The sequence below is a fragment of the Dendrobates tinctorius genome, unplaced genomic scaffold, assembly GCF_039654945.1.
Source record: "Dendrobates tinctorius isolate UK_male_01 unplaced genomic scaffold, ASM3965494v1 ptg000065l, whole genome shotgun sequence".
NCBI classification, from domain to species: Eukaryota; Metazoa; Chordata; class Amphibia; order Anura; family Dendrobatidae; genus Dendrobates; species Dendrobates tinctorius.
Window position 1 is genome coordinate 32,824,261 of NW_027361733.1, and position 23,137 is coordinate 32,847,397.

The window sequence follows — 23,137 nt, forward strand, 5'->3', positions numbered from 1 at the left end:
ATGTCTGTACATTAAGGAGAAGAGACATGAAATGTGTATACCTCTGTACATGGAGACGAGACAGGAGGTGTGAATATGTCAGTAAATGGAGGAGAAGAATCATGAGGTGTGTATATCTCTGTACAAGGAGGACAAGAGACCTGTGAAGTGTGTATATCTCCTTCTGTAGCTATATGTCTTCCTCACTGTACACAAATAACGTAGGACAAACCTTAAAAATACAATTTTATTAGAAGACATTCATTTTCTTGCATATTCACCTGTGTAAAGGGAATGTGGGACCTTCCAGTTGTTTGGAGGTCATGGTATGATTGTGTGGTGTATATTCAGTGTCAGCTTCCATCGAGTGTGTGACTTGACATGGTGTCCATGCAGATATGAATGATTACTGCCATCCGTTTTGATATTCAGTCCTTTGTTCTATAGAATAAATTAAATACATCTTTAAAAAAATATGTACTCTTTCCTGGATCCTCCTTCATATCTTCCATGAATCCATTGTGGTTAATGCTTTTCAATTTTCGTCTTCATGTTCTTTTGGCCACTAGGGGTGCTATAAACCAAGTTATTTGGTTAAGTCCATTGACATGTTTGTCCTGGATTCCTCAACAGACTGGCAGATACCAAGAGGTCAACCTTGGTGCCACAAATGTTCTGAAGATCCACCTTGACTTCTCCATTCTATGTTGTCCAGTTAGATGTGTATCATCTCTACGTCCATTCTCTCAGACTTGGCAAACTCCAAAAACACGAATAAACCCAACACATTAACAACAACCACCAGGTGAAACATGGGATTCCAGGAGCCGGTGGTCTCAATGAGGTAACCGGAGAGATAGACCCAGACGACACCTAGGGCCAGAAAAAACACACCACATCATCACTTGTAAGGTTCAGGCTGGGACTACACCACAACTTTGGTAGCGGAAAAGGGAGAGTGACGAATGATCACTTTGTGTCGCTACTACAATGCAGTGCAACACAGGTAAGAGTGGTCAGACTGTGATCCCTTGGGTACAGTTATCATAACAAATCACAAAAAATACAACTGGAACTGACTTTTGTGACTTGCTTGTCCATTAAGGGTCCGCTGAAGTGTACAGTAGTATCATAACATAGCGATCTATGACTCCAGGACCTTTGTCGCTGCCATAGTCGCCGTGTAACCCCAGTCTAAAAGGTACCACAGCGCTGTCCTAATCTACAGGCATAGGACCATCAAAAGTCGTAACAATTGTATAGCAGTATTATTTAGAAATGCTTTAGCACTGTTATTACAGTTGTGTGAAAAAGTGTTTGCCCCCTTCCTGATTTCCTATTCTTTTACATGTTTGTCATACTTGTTTCAGATCACCAAACCAATTTAATTATTAGACAATGATAATACTAGGAAACACAAAATGCAGTTTTTAAATTAAGGTCTTTATTATTAAGGGAAGAAGAAATCCAAACCTACAAGGTCCTGTGTGAAAAAGTGATTGCCCAGCCCCCTTAAAACACAAATTAACTGTGCTTTATCACATATTTGGGAAGCCGAGTTACAATTCCCTAGCCACACACAGGCCTGATTACTGACACATTTGTTCTCAATCAAGAAATCACTTAAATAAGACCTGCCTGACAAAGTGAAGTAGACCAAATACCCTCAAAAGCTGGATATCATGCTGTGATCCAAAGAAATTCTGCAACAAATTAAAAACAAAGTAGTCTATCAGTCTGGAAAAGGTTATAAAGCCATTTCTCAAGCTTTGGGACGCCAGCAAACCACAGTGAGAGCCATCATCCACAAATGGCGAAAACATGGAACAGTGGTGAACCTTCCTAGGAGTGGCCGGCTGACCAAAATTACACCAAGAGCACAGTGACGATTCATCCAAGAGATCACCAAAGAACCCACAACAACATCCAAAGAACTGCAGGCCTCACTTGCCTCAGTTAAGCTTCAGTGTTCATGACTCCACCATAAGAAAGAGACTGGGCAAAAATGGCCTGCATGACAGAGTTCCAAGATGAAAACCACTGCTGAGCAACAAGAACCTAAAGGCTCGTTTCTGTTTTGCCAGAAAACATCTTGATGATCCCCAAGACCTTTGGGCGAATACTCTGTGGACTGATGAGACAAAAGTTGAACTTTTTGGAAGGGGTACAGGTGCTTCTCACAAAATTAGATCATCAAAAAGTTAATTTATTTCACTTTTTCAATACAAAAAGTGAAACTCATTATATAGAGTCATTACAGAGTCATTATAGAGTTATTTCAAGTGTTTATTTCTGTTTATGTTGATCATTATGGCTTACAGCCAATGAAAACTCAAAAGTCACTATCTCAGTAAATTATAATACTTTATAACACCAGCTTGAACATTTTTTTTAAAATCCGAAATGTTGGCCTATTGAAATGTATGTTCAGTAATTGCACTCAATACTTTGTCGGGGCTCCTTTTGCATCAATGTCGCATGGCATGGAGGCGATCAGCCTATGGCACTGCTGAGGTGTTATGGAAGCCCAGGTTGCTTTGATAGCAGCCTTCAGCTCATCTGCATTGTTGGGTCTGGTGTCTCTCATCTTCCTCCTGACAATACCCCATAGGTTAAGGTCAGGAGAGTTTGCTGGTCAATCAAGCACAGTGATACTGTTATTTTTAAACCAGGTATTGGTACTTTTGGCAGCGTGGACAGGTGCCAAGTCCTGCTGGAGATTGAAATTTCAATCTCCAAAATGCTTGTTGGCAGAGGGAAGCATGAGGTGCTCTAAAATTTCCTGGTAGATGGCTGCGCTGACTTTGGTCTTGAGAAAACACAGTGGACCCACACCAGCAGGTGACACAGCTCCCCAAACAATCACGGATTGTGGAAACTTCACATTAAACCCCAAGCAGCTTGGATTGTGGCCTCTCCACATTTCCTCCAGACTCTGGGACCTTGATTTCCAAATGAAAAGCACAATTTACTTTCATCTGAAAACAACACCTTGGACCACTGAGCAACAGTCCAGTTCTTTTTCTCCTTGGCCCAGGCGAGACGCTTCTGGCAGTGTCTATTGGTCATGAGTGGCTTGACACAAGGAATGCGACACTTGTAGCCCATGTCCTGGATACGTCTGTGTGTGGTGGCTCTTGAAGCAATGACTCCAGCAGCAGTCCACTCCTTGTGAATCTCGCCCAAATTCTTGTATGGCCTTTTCTTAACAATCCTTTCAAGGCTGCGGTTATCCCGGTTGCTTGTGCACCTTTTTCTACCACACTTTTTCCTTCCACTCAACTTTCCATTAATATACTTGGACACAGCACTCTGAACAGCCAGTTTCTTTAGCAATGACCTTTTGTGGCTTACCCACCTTGTGGAGTGTGTCAATGACTGCCTTCTGGACATCTGTCAAGTCAGCAGTCTTCCCCATGATTGTGGAGCCTACTGAAACAGACTAAGGGACCTTTTTAAACGCTTAGGAAGCCATTGCAGGTGTTTTTTGCGAATTATTTTAATTTACTAAGATAATGACTTTTGGGTTTCCATTGGCTGTAAGCTATAATCATCAATATTAACAGAAATAAACACTTAAAATAGATCACTCTGTTTGTAATGACTCTATATAATATACAAATTTCGCTTTTTGTACTGAAGAACTGAAATAAATTAACTTTTTGATGATATTCTAATTTTGTGAGGAGCACCTGATTGTCCCGTTACATCTGGCATAGAAGTAACATAGCATTTCAGAAAAAGAACATCATACCAACAGTAAAATATGGTGGTGGTAGTGTGATGGTCTGGGGCTGTTTTGCTGCTTCAGGACCGGCGAGATGTGGTCTGGTAAACGGAACCATGAATTCTGCCTGCTAACAAAAAATCCTGAAGGAGAATGTCCGTCCATCTGTTCGTGACCTCAAACTGAAGCGCAGTTGGGTTATGCAGCAGGACAATGATCCAAAACACACCAGCTAGTCCACCTCTGAATGGCTTAAGAAAAACAAAATTAAGACTTTGGAGAGGCCTAGTCAAAGTCCTGACCTTATCCTCATAAGATGCTGTGGCATGACCTTAAAAAGGTGGTTCATGCTGGCTGAAATACAACAATTCTGCAGAGATGAGTGGACCAAAATTCCTCCAGAGCATTGTAAAAAACTCATTGCCAGTTATCACAAACGCTTGATTGCAGTTGTTGCTGCTAATGGTGCCCCAAGCAGTTATTAGGTTTAGGGAGCAATCACTTTTTCACACAGGGCACTGCAGGTTTGGATTTATTTTTCCCTTAATAATAAAAGCCTTCATTTAAAAACTGCATTTTATGTTTCCTAGTATTATCTTTGTCTAATATTTAAATTTGTTTGTTGATCTGAAACATTTAAGTGCAAAAGAATAGGAAATTAGGAAGGGGAAAACACTTTTTCACACAACTGTATATGTCATTGGGTATGGAGATGTCTGGCCACTCATGGTGGTGTGACTTGAGCACTGTATAGAAGTAGCACTTCTAGACCCTATGGCGTGGTATTTTTCCATATTGTATGATAGGGGATGGCACTATAGAGCACTGCTAGCTTGACAGCAGGAAGTTAATTCTCCAAAATCTGGCATTGTTTTTTTGGTGGCACCCCATTATATGATGCCAAAATATTGGCAGTAAATAATGCAGGTAGAAGTAAACCACATTGGGAGCACATTAACAGAAATCGCTCAGCATCCCCTACTTGTTCAGTATCTGCACAGAGCCTGGGGAAGTGTCCAAGCAGCAATGAGCGCTTACCCTACAATAAGCAGACACTAAAAGGCACACACAACACAAAGATGTAGTGATTGTCGATGTGGCATCTGACATAGTGTGACCACACCTGCTGGATTTTTGGTCTCAGGTTGCACGCAACTTTGCCAATATATGCCGCAATTTAAAAAGTAACCGTCATTTTAATTATTCTTTAATAAATTAACAGTACACATATAAATAAGAAATTTTGCAATATATTTTGTCAGAGAAATCTGCTAATTTCACCTCCTGGTTCTCAAAATTCTCAATTCAATTGTAAAATCAGTTTTCAGTGAATACAGTTGGTGCTTATAAAGTTCTATGGAGAACTGTGACTGTTGTTTCAGGCGAATTTCTGTGTCTGCCTCTAGCTTCTCCCTCTAAATAGAATGTTATAAGCACCTACTACCATTTTCTCTCTCTTTAATGTGAATATCCATCTTCACTGAATACAGATTTTACACACGAATTGAGTGAATGATCAGTCCAGGAGAAAGAAGCCGATTTCTCTGACAATATATGTTACAAAGCTGCTTATTTTCAAGTGTCCTATTGATTTATTAAATAAAAAGATAAAAAAAAAAATGTAAAAATTAGTTGTTTACATGAACTGACCAGCAGCACTGAACAGCTGCTGATTGGTAGAAATGTTCCGCTTGGCGGTCGTTAGCCCGTTTTCTGTAACTAATCGCTCAGTGCACACAGGCGGCCTCTGTCCTCGGTCTTATTTACAGAGGACGATGTGCCGATGCGAAAGATGAACTTTTGTGCAGCATAGAAGATCATTTCACCTGATGAACAAGAATTTTGCAGCCTGTTTACACTGATAGATTATTGTGAACGAGCGTTAGTAAGACCCCTTGTGCACAATAATCTTCAGTGTAAATGACCCTTAAATTGAAAAGACATAAAATTTAATAAATTGTTAATTTTCCAGCAGGACTTGATATTACGTGACCAAAGTCGCAGTTTAACCCTAACCTAACCCAGATGTCAAGACACCATGTCAACCACGACGAGAACAACATGCCATGATATGGAGACATCTTGTGGCCAAACAAGGTATGAATCCTGGAAATTAAAGAAGCACTCGCATCAAAAACGTTATCCTCTTAATATCTTGAAATCATCATAGTCTATAGCACTGTGTACTTACAATTGCTCATTTTACCTCTCTACTCAGCTAATTATTCTCTTTTCTGTTAGGTCTATGACATCACCTGATCAAAAACTGACTAGCTGAATCTTTTTAAGATCAATGAAGAAACAGGATGTCTCTTTTCTCCACATGAGTCATCATTAGAGCTACAATTCTACATCACTGCCAAGTCCCTGGCAGTGGGGAGGAGCAGAGCAGCTGGGTCAGGAGTTGAAGAGGGTGATGACTCATACAGGGACAAGAGACTTCATTTTTCTACATAGAGCAGAGAAAAGAGAAGAATTATCTGGGTAGAAACGCAAAATGAGCAATTGTAAGTGCACAGTGCTATATAATATGATGACCGCAGTAAAGTAAGAAGATAAAAACTTAGATGGGTGTGCTTCTTTAAGATGCCAACTGCACAAATTTCTTTTAAATCATTTTATGTGTATGGAGGTCTCCAAACTCTCACCCACCAACAGATAGATGGCAATGATAAGGATCAGACACTGGGATTTCAACTGCCTGATATTTTTGTTCATGCTACTGCCAGAGATGTCTGGCAGAGGCTTTACGCCCTCTTGCTTCTAAGAACACATGCATGCTCGACTGAGGTAAGTGTCCGTACGTATGGAGAGTCAGGAGTGAGAGTTGGCGACCTAACCAGTGTTTGGTGGGCAGCCAACTAGTGTGTGTGTGGTCAACCTGACACCAGAACGTCCAAGATCACACAAGTATAGAAACATTATGCAGAAATAAAACAGCTCAAACATCTCACAGTTGAGGGTTTGCTACAATTTCATACAATTCTGACAAATTTCTGAGAGCTAATCAGTCTAGGCACCAAGCTGGATACAAATGTAACAAACCCTCAGCTGTGAGAAGTAATAGGCTTCTAATTCCTGTATATTTACAGCAAGCAGAGATCTCAAAAATGGCAAAACAAGGATTTTTGTGATAACTCACCGTAAAATCCTTTTCTCCGAGACGCTCATTGGGGGACACAGATACTGTGGGTGTATGCTTCTGCCGCTAGGAGGCTGACACTAAGTGAAAAAAAGAGGTTAGCTCCTCCTCTGCCGTATACACCCTTGCCCCTATTGCGGGCGGAAATCAGTTTGGTGGCAAAGCAGTAGGAGGACAACAAAATCAGCATTAATACAGGTACAATATGTCCAAAACACCACCCTTATATCAAATTAGTAAATGCATATAAATTTAAACAAAACAAGAGCCAACTGGCTAATAGAGTGGGTGCTGTGTCCCCAAATGAGCGTCTCGGAGAAAAGGATTTTACGGTGAGTTATCACAAAAATCCATGTTTCTCCTTCGCCTCATTGGGGGACACAGATACTGTGGGACGTCCTAAAGCAGTCCCTGGGTGGGAGATTGACTCACCGATCCAAGCTACAAGCACCTCTTGTTTAAAGGTGCGCCACCGCTGCTTGGAGAATCCTTCTACCCAGGCTCGCATCTGCCGAGGCCTGAGCATGGATATTATAATGTTTGGCAAATGTGTGCAGGCTGGACCAGGTTGCTGCCTTGCAAACCTGTTCCGTCGAAGCCTGGTGCCGAAGCGCCCAAGAGGCGCCTACTGCCCGACTAGAGTGTGCTCTGATCCCTGCTGGAATCGGCGTGCCTCTAATGCGGTAGGACTCCTGAATAGTCAATCGAATCCATCTGGCTATGGTCGATTTCAAGGCAGCAAGTCCCTTCCTGCGCCCTTCGGGGAGCATGAATAGCGTGTCCGTCTGACGAAAGGGTGCCGTCCTCGACACGTACCTCTGGAGGGCTCTTACCAGGTCTAACGCGTGAAGAGCCTTTTCCACACGGTGCACGGATGCTGGACAAAATGAAGGCAAGACAACATCTTCATTAATGTGAAAAGAGGACACGACTTTCGGCAGAAAAGGAGGTGCTGGTCTGAGCACCACCTTATCCTTATGGAAAGTGAGGAACGGGGCTTGGCAGGATAGGGCTGCCAGTTCTGAAACCCGCCTGATAGAAGTGATGGCCACTAGAAACACCACTTTCCAGGAAAGGTACCTCAAGGAGATATCCTGAAGCGGTTCAAATGGAGCTTCCTGCAGAACACTTAGGACCAGGTTAAGGTCCCAAGCGTCCATAGGCGCCTTATAGGGAGGTACCAAGTGGGAGACTCCCTGGATGAAAGTCTTCACCTGCAGATTGGTAGCAATTCTGCACTGGAACAGGACGGATAAGGCCGATATTTGTCTCCTGAGGGAACTTGGGGCTAAGCCCGAGTCTAGGCCCGACCGGAGAAAAGTCAAGATGTTGGGGATCGAGAATCTCAGCGGAGAAACACCGCGGCCTCGACACCAAGCAAAGAACACCTTCCAGGTGTGGTGGTAAATTCGTGCTGAAGCAGGCTTCCGGGCGCTAATCATTGTAGCGACCACCTTGCTCCCGAACCCTGCCTGGGTTAGAATCCAAGATTCAACGGCCATGCTGTCAAACACAGGGCCCCTGAGTTCGGGTGGCAAATCGGCATTTGAGAAAGTAGATCTGGGCGCTCTGGCAGGCGCAAAGGAACGTTGGCGAGCAGCTGCATTAGATCTGCGTACCACGCTCGATGGGGCCAGTCTGGGGCCAGCAGAATCGCCGGGACCCCTTCCGTCTTGATCTTCTTGATGACCCTCGGAAGTAGTGGCAGCGGGGGAAATAGATATGGGAGGCGAAACTGGTTCCATGGTAGAACCAACGCGTCCACAGTGATTGCCTGTGGGTCCCTGGCCCGAGCAACATATGTGGGCACCTTGATGATCACTCTGGATGCCATCAGGTCCACATCCGGAGTTCCCCACAGCTGACAAATCTGCCGGAAGACTTCGGGATGTAGAGATCACTCTCCGGACGCAAGACCCTGCCAGCTGAGAAAGTCTGCCGCCCAATTTTCCACGCCCGGGATGTGGACAGCCGAAATCACCGAGTGGTTTGCTTCGGCCCACTGCAGAACGTGCTCCACCTCGCGCATGGTTGCTCTGCTGCGGGTGCCCCCTTGGTGATTTATGTAAGCCACCGCCGTGGCGGTGTCCGACTGAATCCGGATGGGGCGGCCTGCTAGAAAGTGATGAAACTTTTGCAGAGCCAGCCGAATTGCTCGTAACTCCAATAAGTTGATCGGGAGGCGTGCCTCCTGTGGCGACCACCGTTCCTGGGTCGTGTGGTGGCTGGAGACTGGCGTCGGTTGTCATCACCAACCAATAGTCTGGGGGGAAAGGTTTCCCCTGGGTTAGAGAGGAACTGGTTAACCACCATCCGAGCGACTGCCTGACTTGAAAGGACAGTCGGCACTGCCGATCGAGCGTGAAGGGATTCTTGTCCCAAGCTATCAAAAGGGCGTACTGCAGGGGCGAAGATGGAACTGGGCGAACGGTACCGCTTCCATTGCTGCCATCATTTTCCCTAGACTCCTCATCCCGGATCGGATGGCATGAAGGACTGGTTGCCGAAGTGTCCGGACTCCCTGCCGGAGCGCTAGCACGTTTTCCTGAAGGAGAATTACAACCCTCGGCGAGTGTCGAGAAACATTCCTAGGAGATCTTTTGAGCTGGCACAAGGGATGACTTCTTCGCATTGACTAAACACCCTAAGCAGGCAAGAGTATCTAGCGTGATGTTGACATTTTCCTTGCATGCCCGCATTGAATGGCCTTTGACCAAGAGGTCGTCCAGATAAGGCAAGACGACTATGCCTCGAGAATGCAGTATGGCCATGACAACTGCCATAACCTTTGTGAACACTCTGGGAGCCGTGGCTAGCCCGAGGGGTAGTGCTACGAACTGAGAATGTAGATCGCTGATGGCGAAGCGTAGAAACCTCTGATGAGGAGGAAAAATGGGAATATGCAGATATGCGTCCTGGATATCTATTGAGGCCAAGTATTCTCCCTGCTCCATGGCCGATATGACTGACCGGAGGGACTCCATCCGGAAATGTCTGATCCTGATGAATTTGTTCAGAAGCTTCAGGTCCAAAACAGGCCTGACAGACCCGTCCTTTTTGGGAACCGCAAAAAGGTTGGAATAGAACCCCTGATTTTTTTTCGTGTTCCGGCACTGGAACAATGACTGCGTTGTGCTGGGGCGATTTGATGGCTCCCAATAGAGCCCTTGCCTAGGCATCCACTCTGGGAAGCTGGGAAAGAAAAAAACATCTTGGCGGGTATCTGACAAATTCTATTTTGTAACCTGAGGCCACCAATTCCTTTACCCATGCGTCGTGAGCGACATTGGCTCAGACATGGAAAAACCAGAGTAGGCGGCCGCCCACCTTGCCGGTGTCGTCTGGTAAAGGCCTTGAGTCATTTGGCCGAAGATCTTTGGGATCTGGATCCCCTCGATCTGGGCTGCTGAGTACGCAATCTCCCCAATGGGTTGGCTCTATATGAGACCTGCCGCTCCCTATCCTGGTTGGGGCGGCCTGAGGCGGCGGAATTGGCCGCTGTAGTCCACCCGCTGTTGCGAAAGGACCGAAAACGTGCCTGAAACGGGTGACAAAAAAGCGGTTTGACCGTTAGTTGAGGGAGAAACCCGCTCTTCCCTCCTGTGGAGTCGGAGATAAGTTGATCCAGCTTCTCCCCAAATAGACGGCCGCACTTATAAGGCAGGGAAGTCAAGGACTTCTTAGAAGAAGAATCGGCTCACCATGTCCTTAACCATAGGGCTCTTCTGATCGAAATTGCATTAGCGGCAGCAAGTGCCGAGCAATTGGCCGCATTCAAAGACGCATTGATTACATAGTCTCCGGCCATTGCCATCTGACCTGCGACCTCCGAAATCTCTGCAGGTAGATCCTGCTCCTGCGCGACCTTGTTTAATGTTTCTGACCATGATATCATAGCCTTGGCTACCCAAGTTGCTGCGAACGAGGGAGCGAGTGCTGACCCTGACGCCTCATATACTGAGCGAGCTAAGCTCTCTATAAGGCGATCCGTGGGATCCTTAATCGAGAAAACACCAGGGACGGATAGCAGGGTCTTAGTGGCTAGGCGCGAAACCGGAGGATCCACCATCGGAGATTCCATCCATCTTTTACGGAGGTCCGGAGCAAACGGATACCTTGTTTCGAGTGCCTTTTGACCCGAGAAACGCCTGTCTGGACGTTCTGTGCCGCTGCGCTATGTCCTCAAACTCCAAGTGAGAGGAAAAAATTCTGTGCGGGCGCTTCACTTGCTTAAATGCCACTTTATGCCCCGTAGCCGCTGCTGGATCATCCTCAATCCCCAGGGTCTGATTGACGGCTTCTATGAGGCTGTCCACTGTTTCACGTGACCCTGGAGTGTCCAGGTCAAGGGGCTCGTCTAAGTCGCAATCTGAGGTCTGCTCGGTATCAACCACTGGTGACAGGGAGCGAGAAGCAGAGCTTACGGATGACAAGGCACCGGATGGACTGGGCGACACCGTGTGGATTAGTTTCCTCCGGGTCTGGCTGGAGTGAGAGCGGCCCCTGCAGGCCCGAGGCTTTTGTGAGGTGGAGGTTCCCTCTAAGGCCGGCGAGCCATCGTCCCTGCCCTTATCTGGGGCTTGAAGGGACTCTATTGCTCTCGTAAGCGACGCCATGGACTGTGACAGTGATCGGGCCCACTCCGGGGGATGTGACACATTGGTCACGGTCGCAGGGGAGGGCTACTGGGCGAGTTTGGATTCGCAGGCTTCGCATAATCGCTTGCTCTGCGCCCGCGGAAATGCAGCCCGACAAGAGACACATGCAGCGTAATAGAACGTGTGCGTCTTTGCCTTTTCGGACATACTATATCTGTCCGCTGCTGGGGATGTGGGGAGGAGGTAGCACCTCGTTTTCTCTGTAGCGTGGCCTCTCGGGCAGCACTTACCCGAGTCCTGCGCCCCCCCATCCTGGCTGCTTCTTCAAATCGCGCGCCACCAGCTGTGGAAGTGAGCCAGCATGTAAAACCGCTCTAGGGGCGGTGCTTCTGTTCTGCGGCCTAGCCGCGCTCCGAAGTCGGGGCCTAAATTTCTTCGCCGCCGCCCTCTACGGGGCGGGCCGCCGGAAGTGACACGCGGCTCCAGGGGAGGGACTTCCGGCCGCGGCCTAGCTCCGGCTGCAGCCGCGGCCTCAATTTTTCACCTACCCGACCAGGGGGGGGGGGACGGTACACAAAAAAACATGGCGCCACTAACTGCGTGGTGCCGCCTGACGGATCCAGCCACCCTCAGACTTGCATGGCCGGTGGCTTCCGCCGGCTGGGGGCTCCAGCCCAGAGATCTTCGCAGGAGCCCTCCCAGACCCTCTCCTCACCGATGATCCTCTTCAGCCTGAGCGCAGGTATGTGAGGGGGCCTTGATAAAATAGGACGGTGCAGGCACCCTAGCTCCATCTAACCCCTTCAGGGGGTGAGGAGAGGGACCGTCCACCACCTTGCAGCACCACAGTCTAAGCATTGATGGAGCAGTGGGGGCCGCACGGACTAGTCTTGTGCCTCTGTACAGCACATGGTTTCAAGACCTAGGGGTGGTCAGAGCTAAGTCCGGCATTGTGTCCCACGACGAGGGAGAGGATACGTGGAGGGACACTCGCACGTGCTCGCCCGTTGTTGGTTTGGGGAAATTGGACCCTTTCAATAGGATCCGTTGCCCCTGTTACATCCTCATGGAAAAAGATGAAAAAAGTCTGGAGAAAAAAACAGACGTGTGCCTCCATGGACACTAAGCAAAAAAAAACTGATTTCCGCCCGCAATAGGGGAGAGGGTGTATACGGCGGAGGAGGAGCTAACCTCTTTTTTTCACTTAGTGTCAGCCACCTAGTGGCACAAGCATACACCCACAGTATCTGTGTCCCCCAATGAGGCGAAGGAGAAAAAGGGAAAGATAATATATTAAAAAATTGCTGATGAATTTAAGATGAAAAGATTGCTGGGGACTGATCTAGGGCTTACCAAGTAACGCACCACCTGTGTTAGCCACACCTAAAACGGAAGAGAAAAAGAATGAAGCATAATAGAATCGTAGAGTTGGAAGGGACCTCCTGGGCCATCTGGTCCAACCCCCTGGATCATCCTCCATAAAAGTTAATATAAAAGAGGAAGACATCAATTACTGATTGCCTGTAGAAGTATAAAAGGCAAATATCTTAATTTCTGCATCGTGAAATGTGGTGATTGGCTAAAATACCGGATAGCTCTTTGAACAAACTGTAGCCAAGATCCTAAGTTAACTCCTGTATTATACTCCAGAGCCAGACTCACTGTGTACATACATTACATTACTTATCCTGTACTGATCCTGAGTTACATGCTGTATATACTCCAGAGCTGCACTCACTATTCTGCTTGTGGAGTCACTGTGTACATATATTACATTACTTACCCTGTACTGATCCTGAGTTACATTCTGTATTATACTCCAGAGCTGCACTCACTATTCTGCTGGTGCAGTCACTGTGTACATACATTACTTATCTTGTAGTGATCCTGAGTTACATCCTGTATTATGCTCCAGAGCTGCATTCACTATTCTGCTGGTGCAGTCACTGTGTACATACATTACATTACTTATCCTGTACTGATCCTGAATTACATCCTGTATTATACTCCAGAGCTGCACTCACTATTATGCTGGTGGAGTCACTGTGTACATACATTACATTACTTATGCTGTACTGATCCTGAGTTATATCCTGTATTATACTCTGGAGCTGCACTCACTATTCTGCTGGTGGAGTCACTGTATACATATATTACATTACTGATCCTGAGTTACATCCTGTATTATACTCCAGAGCTGCATTCACTATTCTGCTGGTGCAGTCACTGTGTACATACATTACATTACTTATCCTGTACTGATCCTGAGTTACATAATGTATTATACTTCAGAGCTGCACTCACTATTCTGCTGGTGCAGTTACTGTGTACATACATTACTTATCCTGTACTGATCCTGAGTTACATCCTGTATTACACTCCAGAGCTGCACTCACTATTCTGCTGGTGGAGTCACTGTGTACATACATTACATTACTTATCCTGTACTGATCCTGAGTTACATCCTGTATTATACTCCAGAGCTGCACTCACTATTCTGCTGGTGCAGTCACTGTGTACATACATTACTTATCCTGTACTGATCCTGAGTTACATCCTGTATTATACTCCAGAGCTGCACTCACTATTCTGCTGGTGCAGTCACTGTGTACATACATTGCTTATCCTGTACTGATCCTGAGTTACAACCTGTATTATACTCCAGAGCTGCACTCACTATTCTGCTGGTGGAGTCACTGTGTACATAATGTGCACCAGCAGAATAGTGAGAGCAGCTCTGGAGTATAATACAGGATATAACTCAGGATTATTTCAGGATAAGGAATATAATGCAACTATGCCTATTAGACACATTCAGTTTTTCACAATAACATATATACGCACCAAAAAGGAAGCCAGCACAGGAGGGGGCGAGGTCCTGAACATTGACGGTTATACCACTGTAAGAGAATAAAGTCATATTACCCAGCGTCTGGTATAACGGAGCAGTAAATGACAGGAGCCAGAATATCTGTCACTATAGTTCCCGGAGCCCCTACCTGTGGTTGAATGTCTGCAGTCCCACTGCCACAGATGCAAACACAATTGCCTGAACATAACTGTTTGTATGAGCCAAGCAAAGGATGAAGAGGCTGGAGACGCCCATTCCCATAACCTGTAGACACAGAACACGAGCTTTTACAATAACGACACTAGATGAGGGATTGGTGAGGTAGCAGAGCTCAATAATTAATGTGGAAGCTTTGGCTGTCTACAAACAGGCTCAGCTCTGCTGCATCTGACACATTCAGCTTAGCCGCACGCAACATGGAGAGAGAAGAGCGAAGAAAAGAAAAGACAGAACCGCAGTTACCTGCATGAGCTTCCGGACCCAGATGGTTTTATAACCTGAAAAGAATATTTCCATAACTATTAGAAGGGAAAACCACCAGAATCAAACTTACCTCTTGAGTGGGCAGCAAAATGTCAGGAAGACCATCATAAATTGCAACTATGCCACCTAGTGGCCATGAAAAAGTCTCAGGGTACATGTTCAGACTGAGTTTTTTTGCACAAATTATGCGATTATGAAGCTATATTGCAGATGTTGCGCGTAAATAAATATTAATAAAAAAAAGAAACATTTAATCAATTCTTTGGTGTGATTCCCAAGCATAAATTATGGAAAACATTTCTTTGTCAGTTTTTGATGCATTTTTTGCTACCTTTTCGCAGTGGAAGCAAGCCAAAAAATCCACCCCAATTTAAACACCCCTTAATAAAATTAAGAGAACATCAAAAACCATGCTGAAAAATAAAACATGCCAAAGAGCTCATCAGAAAATTGTAAAAAAAAAAAAATTGCAGCCATAGAAATCCACATTAAAAAAACACTGTGAATTTTCCCTTTATATATTTTTTTTTTTAATTTTCATTAGATCATTTCCTGACTGATTGGTTTAATTATAAAATGCTTAGTTATTTACCGGTAATGGTGTTTTTCGGAGCCCATGACAGCACCATGAAAGAGGGGACAGGAAACTTACAGACACAGAAGGGCGGCACCTCTCTCCCACATCAGTTGGATTACAGAGCATGAGAGGACCTCCCAGGTTCGTACCCAAATAAACTTTCCACACGTGACTATGCTAAGGCAACAAGAAGTGCTCACCCACACGTGAAGGGAGGGAATATAATGGTGCTGTCATGGGCTCCGAAAAACACCGTTACTGGCAAGTAACTAAGCATTTATTCGGTCTCCCATGACAGCACCACGAGAGAATTACAGAGAGATAAGGAAATTAGCGAGGGACCACAGCCTGAAGTACCTTTGTCCCAAATGTGAGATCGGAGGAGGCACCCATATCAAGACTATAATGTTTGAAAAATGTGGAGGGTGAAGACCATGTAGCCGCCTTACATATCTCCTCAATCGACACCTCCGATCTCTCTGCCCAGGAAGTTGCCACGGCTCGTGTGGTGTGAGCCTTCAGACCCTCTGGAACTGCAACACCACTTGCTGAATAGGCCAAAGAAATTGCTTCCCTGATCCACCTAGGTAAAGTGCTTTTAGAAACTTTAAGTCCCTTTCTAGCTCCCTGAAAGGAGACAGAAAGAATTCTCTTGCTTCCAATGTCAGTTATTGAAATATACTTAAGTAGGCATCTCCTGACATCTAGTGAAAGGAGCCTCTCTTCCCCCTGATTCCCAGGGTTGGCACAGAAGGAAGGAAGAACTATCTCCTGCAACCTGTGGAACTTAGAGCCTACCTTTAGTAAATACAAGGGATCCAGCTTCAGAATAACTCTATCCTCCCAAAACTGGGTATATGGTGGAATCCTGGATAGGGCCTGAATGTCACTAACCCTACGGGCTGATGTTAACGCAACCAGAAGGGCCGTTTTGAGAGAAAAAAATTTTATTGAGGCTACCTCATTATTTCCCTCTACTCCTCTTTGGTCAGACCTCATCTGGAATATTGTGTCCAGTTTTGGGCACCACATTTTAAAAAAGACATCAACAAACTGGAGCAAGTTCAGAAAAGAGCGACCAGAATGGTGACCGGTCTGCAAACCCTGTCTTATGAGGAAAGGTTGCAGGATTTGGGAATGTTTAGTTTGCAAAAGAGAAGACTGAGAGGAGACTTAATAGCTGTCTACAAATATCTAAAGGGCTGTCACATTGTAGAAGGATCAACTTTATTCTCATTTGCACAAGGAAAGACTAGAAGCAATGGGATGAAACTGAATGGGAGGAGACACAGATTAGATATTAGAAAAAACTTTTTGACAATTAGAGTGATCAATGAGTGGAACAGGCTGCCACGAGAAGTGGTGAGTTCTCCTTCAATGGAAGTATTCAAACAGAGGCTGGACAGACATCTGACTGGGATGATTTAGCGAATCCTGCTTTGAGCAGGGGGTTGGACCAGATGGCCCAGGAGGTCCCTTCCAACTCTACGATTCTATGATTCTATGATTCTAAAGGGAGATTCCTTCAATGCCGTTAGCACTAAATTCAAATCCCAAGGCATCAACCTATGTCTAAGGATGGGCCTAGACCTAGCCTATGCCCTGATAAACCTAGATACCCAATAATTTCCCGCCAGGTCACAATTATACAGGGCCCCTAGAGCCATCACCTGGACCTTGAGGGTGCTTGTGGATAGTCCTATCTCTAGGCCCTTTTGTAGGAACCTTTTCTCCAACCTTTGCGCCTGAGGCCGATAGAAACTTGTTCCAGGTTCTGGCGTATATTCTTGTCTTGTATGTTTTCCTACTCTTAAGCAAAGTGTTCACAAGGTTATGAGAAAACCCTTTGCCTCTTAACAGCGCCCTCTCAAATTCCACACCGTCAGATTTAAGTTGGACACCCATGGATGGAACATTCGTCCCTGGGAGAGGAGGTCTGAAAGTTCCAGAAGAACCCATGGGTTGGTGATGGACATCCTCCTCAGCCAGGCAAACCACAGCCTCTTGGGCCAAAAAGGGGCGACTAGAATAACATGTGCCCTGTCCTCCAGTATCTTCCTCAACACTAACAGAATCAGGGCTATCGGAGCAAAGGCATAAGCCAGTTTGAAATCCCATGGAACCAACAGAGCATCTACCGCTTGAGGACCTTCTCTGGGGTTTAGCAAACAGAACCGATGCACCTTCCTGTTCCCTCTGTTGGCAAAGAGATCTATGTCCGGACATCCCAACATCTGCACAATATGGTTGAAAACAGTTTGGTTCAACATCCATTCTAATTGTCTGAGCAGGTTTCGGCTTAGGAAGTCGGCCTTGATGTTCTCCTTTCCTCTTATGTGCAGGGAGGTTAACGACAGCAGATGATTTTCGAAATATACGATCTGCCACTTCCATCAAAGACCTTGACATCAAACCCCCTTGTGGTTGATGTGGGCTACAGTTACCTGATTGTCGGAAAGCACTCTGAGATGTTAACCCTGCAAGGACATAAGGAGCTGTCTTATTGCCAGCTCTACTGCCAACAACTCTTTCTGGTTCAATGAACCCGTCTGCTCACTGCTTGTCCACCTCCCTTGGACCCACATGTCCCCCAAATGAGCCCCCCAACCCATGGGGCTGGCATCTGTAGTGATAATCCGGGAGATATGGTTTACCCAGGGAACCCCTCTGGACAAGTTCAATAAATCTAACCAACAAAGAAGGGACTGTATCGTAGAGGGGGACAGAGAGATTTTCCTTTCCAGACACCCTCTAAACTGGCAGTCGTTATGTAATACATCCCACTGTAAGGTCCTAGTATGGATTGGGACCCACCGAACAGCCGGAATACAGGGAGTGAGCCTAGAAGGGACATCACCCCCCTAAGGGACATGGATGGATTGACGCCAAATACCATCTACTTTAGATTTTGGTAGCAGACACTCCTGATTCTCAGAATCCAGCACTAGACCCAGGAATTCCTGCACCTTTAGGGGCTGTAAACATTACTTTTTGATATTCACAAGCCACCCCAGCCCTTTTAGTGTGGACCTCACCCCTTTCAACAAGTAGTGCAGTGCCGGACCGAATTGCCTACAATTAAAAAGTCATCTAGATAGAGGACCACCAGAACACCCTGCTCATGAAAATGTGTCAAGACCTCTGCGATTACCTTGGTAAAGTCCCATGGAGCAATGGCAAGACCAAACGGGAGGGCTCTAAACTGGAAATGTTTTACTGAACCCCCCAGCGATACCGCCACCCTAAGGAACTGCTGGTGATCTGCATAGTTATGTGTTAGTATGCGTCCTTAAGATCCAACACTACTATAAAGCAATCTTTAAAGAGCAACTTTATTGCCGACCTCACAGACTCCATCTTAAAGGGACATACCACCAAGAAATTGTTCAGACCTTAGATTAATAATGGTCCGAAAGGAGCTGTCCGTTTTTTTAATCAGGAAGAGAGGGGAGTAGAACCCCCTATCTCTTTCTGACATAGGAACCTCTACTAAGACTGTCTTATGCCATAGCTCCAGGACTTCTGACTCCAGAGCCTGCTGTTACGCCGGTGAGGAACGAGTGGGTGTCATCATAAATTTGCCCTGAGGCATTACCCGGAACTCCAATTTTAGTCCTGCACTGATGAGATTATGGAGCCGTACATTATTTGAAATCTTTGACCAGGCTAGGTAGAAGGCCAAAAACCTTTCCCCTGCCTGGGCCGGTAGTCATTGGGGTGGTCTCGTGTGATCCCGGGAGGAGCCAAACATGTACCCTCTACTTTTCTTTTTCCTGTCATCCCATCTGCTATTATCTCTGGACAACCATCTACGGATGAACCTTTTCCTGTTGAAGGAACATCCGTAGTCAGGACTCGACAGGTTAGGGAACCTCTTTTTATTGTCCCCCGCCTTTTCCAAGAGTTTGTACAACACTGGCCCGAGCAAGTGCTCTCCTTCACAAGGGATGGTGCAATGCTTTGATCTGGCCTGGATGTCTCCCCGCCAACACTTTAGCCACAAGGCCCTTCATGTTGCATTAGAAAGGGCCGCTGCTCTTGCGGCTAACCTGACTCAGTCCGTCGAAGCGTCAAATAAAATAGCTGTAGCTCCCGGTATCATGGGAAGAGAAGTCAGGGTACTTTCTCTGAATGCTTTGCTCTTCAATTGAGATTTCACCTGGTCCAACCAGACCATTAAACACCTGGCTGTGCAGTTGGCTGCCACCGCCGGCCTAAGGGTCCCTGCCAACATCTCCCAAGCGCCCTTCAGAAAGGTATCTGCTTTCCTATCTAGAGGGTCTTTCAAATTTGCCATGTCCTCAAACGGCAGTGAGGCTTAGTGACTGCCACATCCAGCTTTAGGGGCTTTATCCCATGAGGACAAGGCAAACTCCTCGAACGGGTACCTTCTTTTGAAGGCGGGAGGTAGGGAGCCTTTCCTCTCTGGCCTCTTCCATTCCCGTAAAATAAGAGAATGGATCTTATCGTTCAGCAGAAAAGATCTGCGAGCTCTCTGATCCAAACCCCTGAACATCACATCCTGCATGGATTTTTCAGACCGGGGCTCCACAATCCCCATGGTATTATTAAGCGCCTTTACCAGCTTATTCACCCGGTCGACCAAGAAGAAGGAACTTCTTGACCGGGTATCTGATAAAGAAGTTGAGGCAGACGAGGCCGAGACAATCTCCTGAGTCACTAGCACTGTCCGACATCGGAGACCTGGGCCTCCTCATTCCTTCCTTAGGGACACCTTCGTGGGAAAGGGATCTCACTGATTCCCTAACCTCTGCAATAACGATTTCCCTCAGGCTGGACGCAAAGTTTGGTGTCTCTTCCATTACCATCTGGTGAATGCATGGCTGGAACAGTCTTTTGCCATAAGAATCTGGTAGCAAGGCTCTGCAAAATGCACACTCCTTATGCTTGGCCATAGAGGTACATTTCTTCCCCTAGCAGACATTTGGGAGAGACAAAGTGAAGACAACATCACCGAGCGAACTTTAACAAAGATCACTTACCAGTGAAGCGTAACTGAATGGTACCGGTATGCACGGAGGACATCTCTCAGCCAAAGGATCCTCGTCAGGGGCTGGAGACTCAGCCAGTCTGCTGTAACTCCTCTGACTGGACTTTCTCTCACCCACACGACCACCTCTTTCATTGCACGGTCGTCACTGGGCCACTCTTAAATGGGTCTTCTCAGTGAGCTGTTGTTGTACAGGCGATTGCACCTGGTCCTGCTTCTCTGGCGACTCCATGTTTCCAAGCCGGATTATGGGTCCTGGAGGCACCTGGTTCCGACCTGGCCTTCCTTAAATATTCCAGCCCACTCCCCTGATCAAATACCTCCCCGGATCACAGGGGTCAGCAGGTCATCCATGTAGCCTGCCAGGTGCCTCTTCCTCCGGATCACAGGGGTCAGCAGGTCATCCATGTAGCCTGCCAGGTGCCTCTTCCTCCGGACTACCGGCTGTGCCCCCGCAACTGCGTCCCCAACATTCGCACACCCAGCGACACCCCAACCCGGCCAATGCCACTGCCCTCATGACCCCAACAGCGCCACCCGCTACCCCGGATGCGCCTGTGTGGCGCCCCTGAGGCTCAGTCGCCACAGAGGTACTGCACCTTCTCCTAAGGTGTAGTGCCCCACCATCCAGGTAAGGTGGGAACTCCTTTCCACGCTCCAACACTCGCACCCCACACAACAGGGTAGTTCTGCACAACCACATTGCGGCTCAGTGCTTAGAGAGTAGCAGAGCACCTCTGGTGGTTCCCTGCATGGAACACTGGATGTGCTGGGAGGTGGGTGGAGTTTAGATACATAAAAGAGTGGGAAAGTGTAGGATTAGAAGTTCAGTCTAGAGGTTCAGTCTGGAGGTTCAGTCTGACAGAAGGTCAGTGAGGAAGGAAGCCACTCAGGAGTGGGGATCCCTGGAAGAAGGGATGGAGGAAGGAGTGCTACAGCTGCCTCAGTGATCTGAGCCAGCTGGCACGGGAAAGGAACAGAAGGAGAAAGACGTAGAACTGCAACCTAAGCTTCCATAAGAGAGAGAAGGATCAGTACGGAACGAAGGAGTAGGAGAACAGAGAGGAGACGTGGGTTGGAAGAGGAACCCTGCCTATAGGTTCTCAGCGCAAGGCCGGGGCCTGGTCCCCGAGTTTGTAAGGACACTTATGGTTCTGCAGCAGACACCGGTGGAGTAGTTGGCTGTAAATGCACTACTCCCAACTAAGACTTGGGGCACAACAGCAACTGAATAGAGAGCCAGGACTCCGGAGAAAGGGGTCCCCGAGAGAGGCTACAGCTGTCTGCCATACGTGTAGAGTTGTTAGGAACATCTGACAGGAGGAATTCCAGAGTACCACGGTACTGAAGATCTTCACACTTTAAGGCGCAATATAGGAGTCGTTCAGGAAAGGTACATGTTGGCGGAGTGTTGGAGAGGAGCTTTCCATCTGGCCTGGAGGTTGGCTGAGTCTCTGACCTGGAGGACATGGCCCGGAGGCAAGCACCCTTGTGTACCGCAGACTGTGAGTAAAGCTTTGGAACTGCAAGCCTCGGTGTCCTCCATTCATTCCTGCGCCAACCTGCTCAGCACCGCTACATCTGGGTACCATTCTTTACATTGCCTGCGCCTTTCCACAACCATTACAACTACACTGCCCTGGGACATCAGCCCTGCCTGTGGAGGGCTATACCACCACTGCTGCATCCTACCATCTGTCCCAGAGGATCTGTCTGCAGCGTCGGCTTAACACCTCCCTTGCCGAGCACCACAGGTGGCGTCACAAACTATTCCATTCCATTAACTACATTTACATTCCCCCATTACTTGGGCGCCCAGGGCCACGGACCGGGTCACCGCTGCTGTGACACATCCCCCTGACACCGGCCCGGTACCGAGTACCCCACAGCCCTGGGAGGGCGACCCACCTGCCCACAGCCACAGAAACCGTGCCCCCCCCAACGGACTTAGAGCCAAAGCAGGGGGCGCATCCCAGCCACGTCACAGAGCGTGCCCCGGTCGCATCACCGAGGACGTGCCCCGGCCACGTCACAAGGGGCGTATCCTAGCCGGGTCAATGGACCGTGCCACGGCCACATCCAAGAGCGCACCGGCCACCGCCACCCGGGTCTGCCAGAGGTATCAACACCACGCGCCCCCACAACGCAGCGCCAGAGGGGACACACCGCCGCAGCCCGGCCTACTCACCTGCACCATGAGCGCCGGACCACGATCAAGCCAGCCATCCTTCCCGGAGACTGCTTGTCTGCTGCCGCTCACACATGCAGTCACCCTGGACCCACTGTAGCGCTTCCAGGGGCACCGGACCGGCCGAGGCAGGGGATCCTCACTGCCTGAGCCGACCGGCCAGGCCTGGGAATATCTTCCATCTTCTACAGGTATGTCTAAAGAGGTTCACTTGTCAGGGACAGGAAACCAACTGATGTGGGAGAGAGGTGCCGCCCTTTTATGTCTGTAGGTTTCCTGTCCCTGAAGGGTGGATCCCCTCTCTCATGGTGCTGTCATGCGAGACCGAATAAACATTGTTTCCATATGTTAAATATTCATCGACGTGCTTTGTATTATTCAGGTGATCCAAAAATGATTTCATGTTCAAGAGGAAACAGCAAGTGCACGTCTCCCATTGATTGCACCATACCTTGTCATAAGGCAAGAAGAATGGAAGACTTCCAAGGAATGTCGCTGTGTGTAGTAATAGATGAAGTAGTATAGTCATGGATTATTTCGTTTAAAGTGACAGTAACACTTACCAGGTACAAACTAATTTA

At 47.3% G+C, this 23,137-nt stretch overlaps 1 protein-coding gene across 2 annotated transcripts in view; it reads right to left on the reverse strand.

The window, feature by feature from the left end:
• Window positions 1-212: 212 nt before the first annotated feature.
• Window positions 213-23,137, reverse strand: part of SLC17A9 (solute carrier family 17 member 9) — a 35,961-nt gene continuing 13,036 nt past the window's right edge. The window contains exons 9-13 of one of the 2 annotated variants that reach the window (XM_073580916.1): window positions 14,760-14,794; window positions 14,446-14,561; window positions 14,291-14,346; window positions 12,800-12,829; window positions 213-852 (exon numbers count right to left, since the gene is read on the reverse strand). In XM_073580916.1, the coding sequence (XP_073437017.1) occupies window positions 695-852; window positions 12,800-12,829; window positions 14,291-14,346; window positions 14,446-14,561; window positions 14,760-14,794 (395 nt within the window). In that variant the 3' untranslated portion in view covers window positions 213-694. The remainder of the gene's footprint in view (window positions 853-12,799; window positions 12,830-14,290; window positions 14,347-14,445; window positions 14,562-14,759; window positions 14,795-23,137) is intronic. The other variant, XM_073580917.1, reaches the window with a different exon arrangement.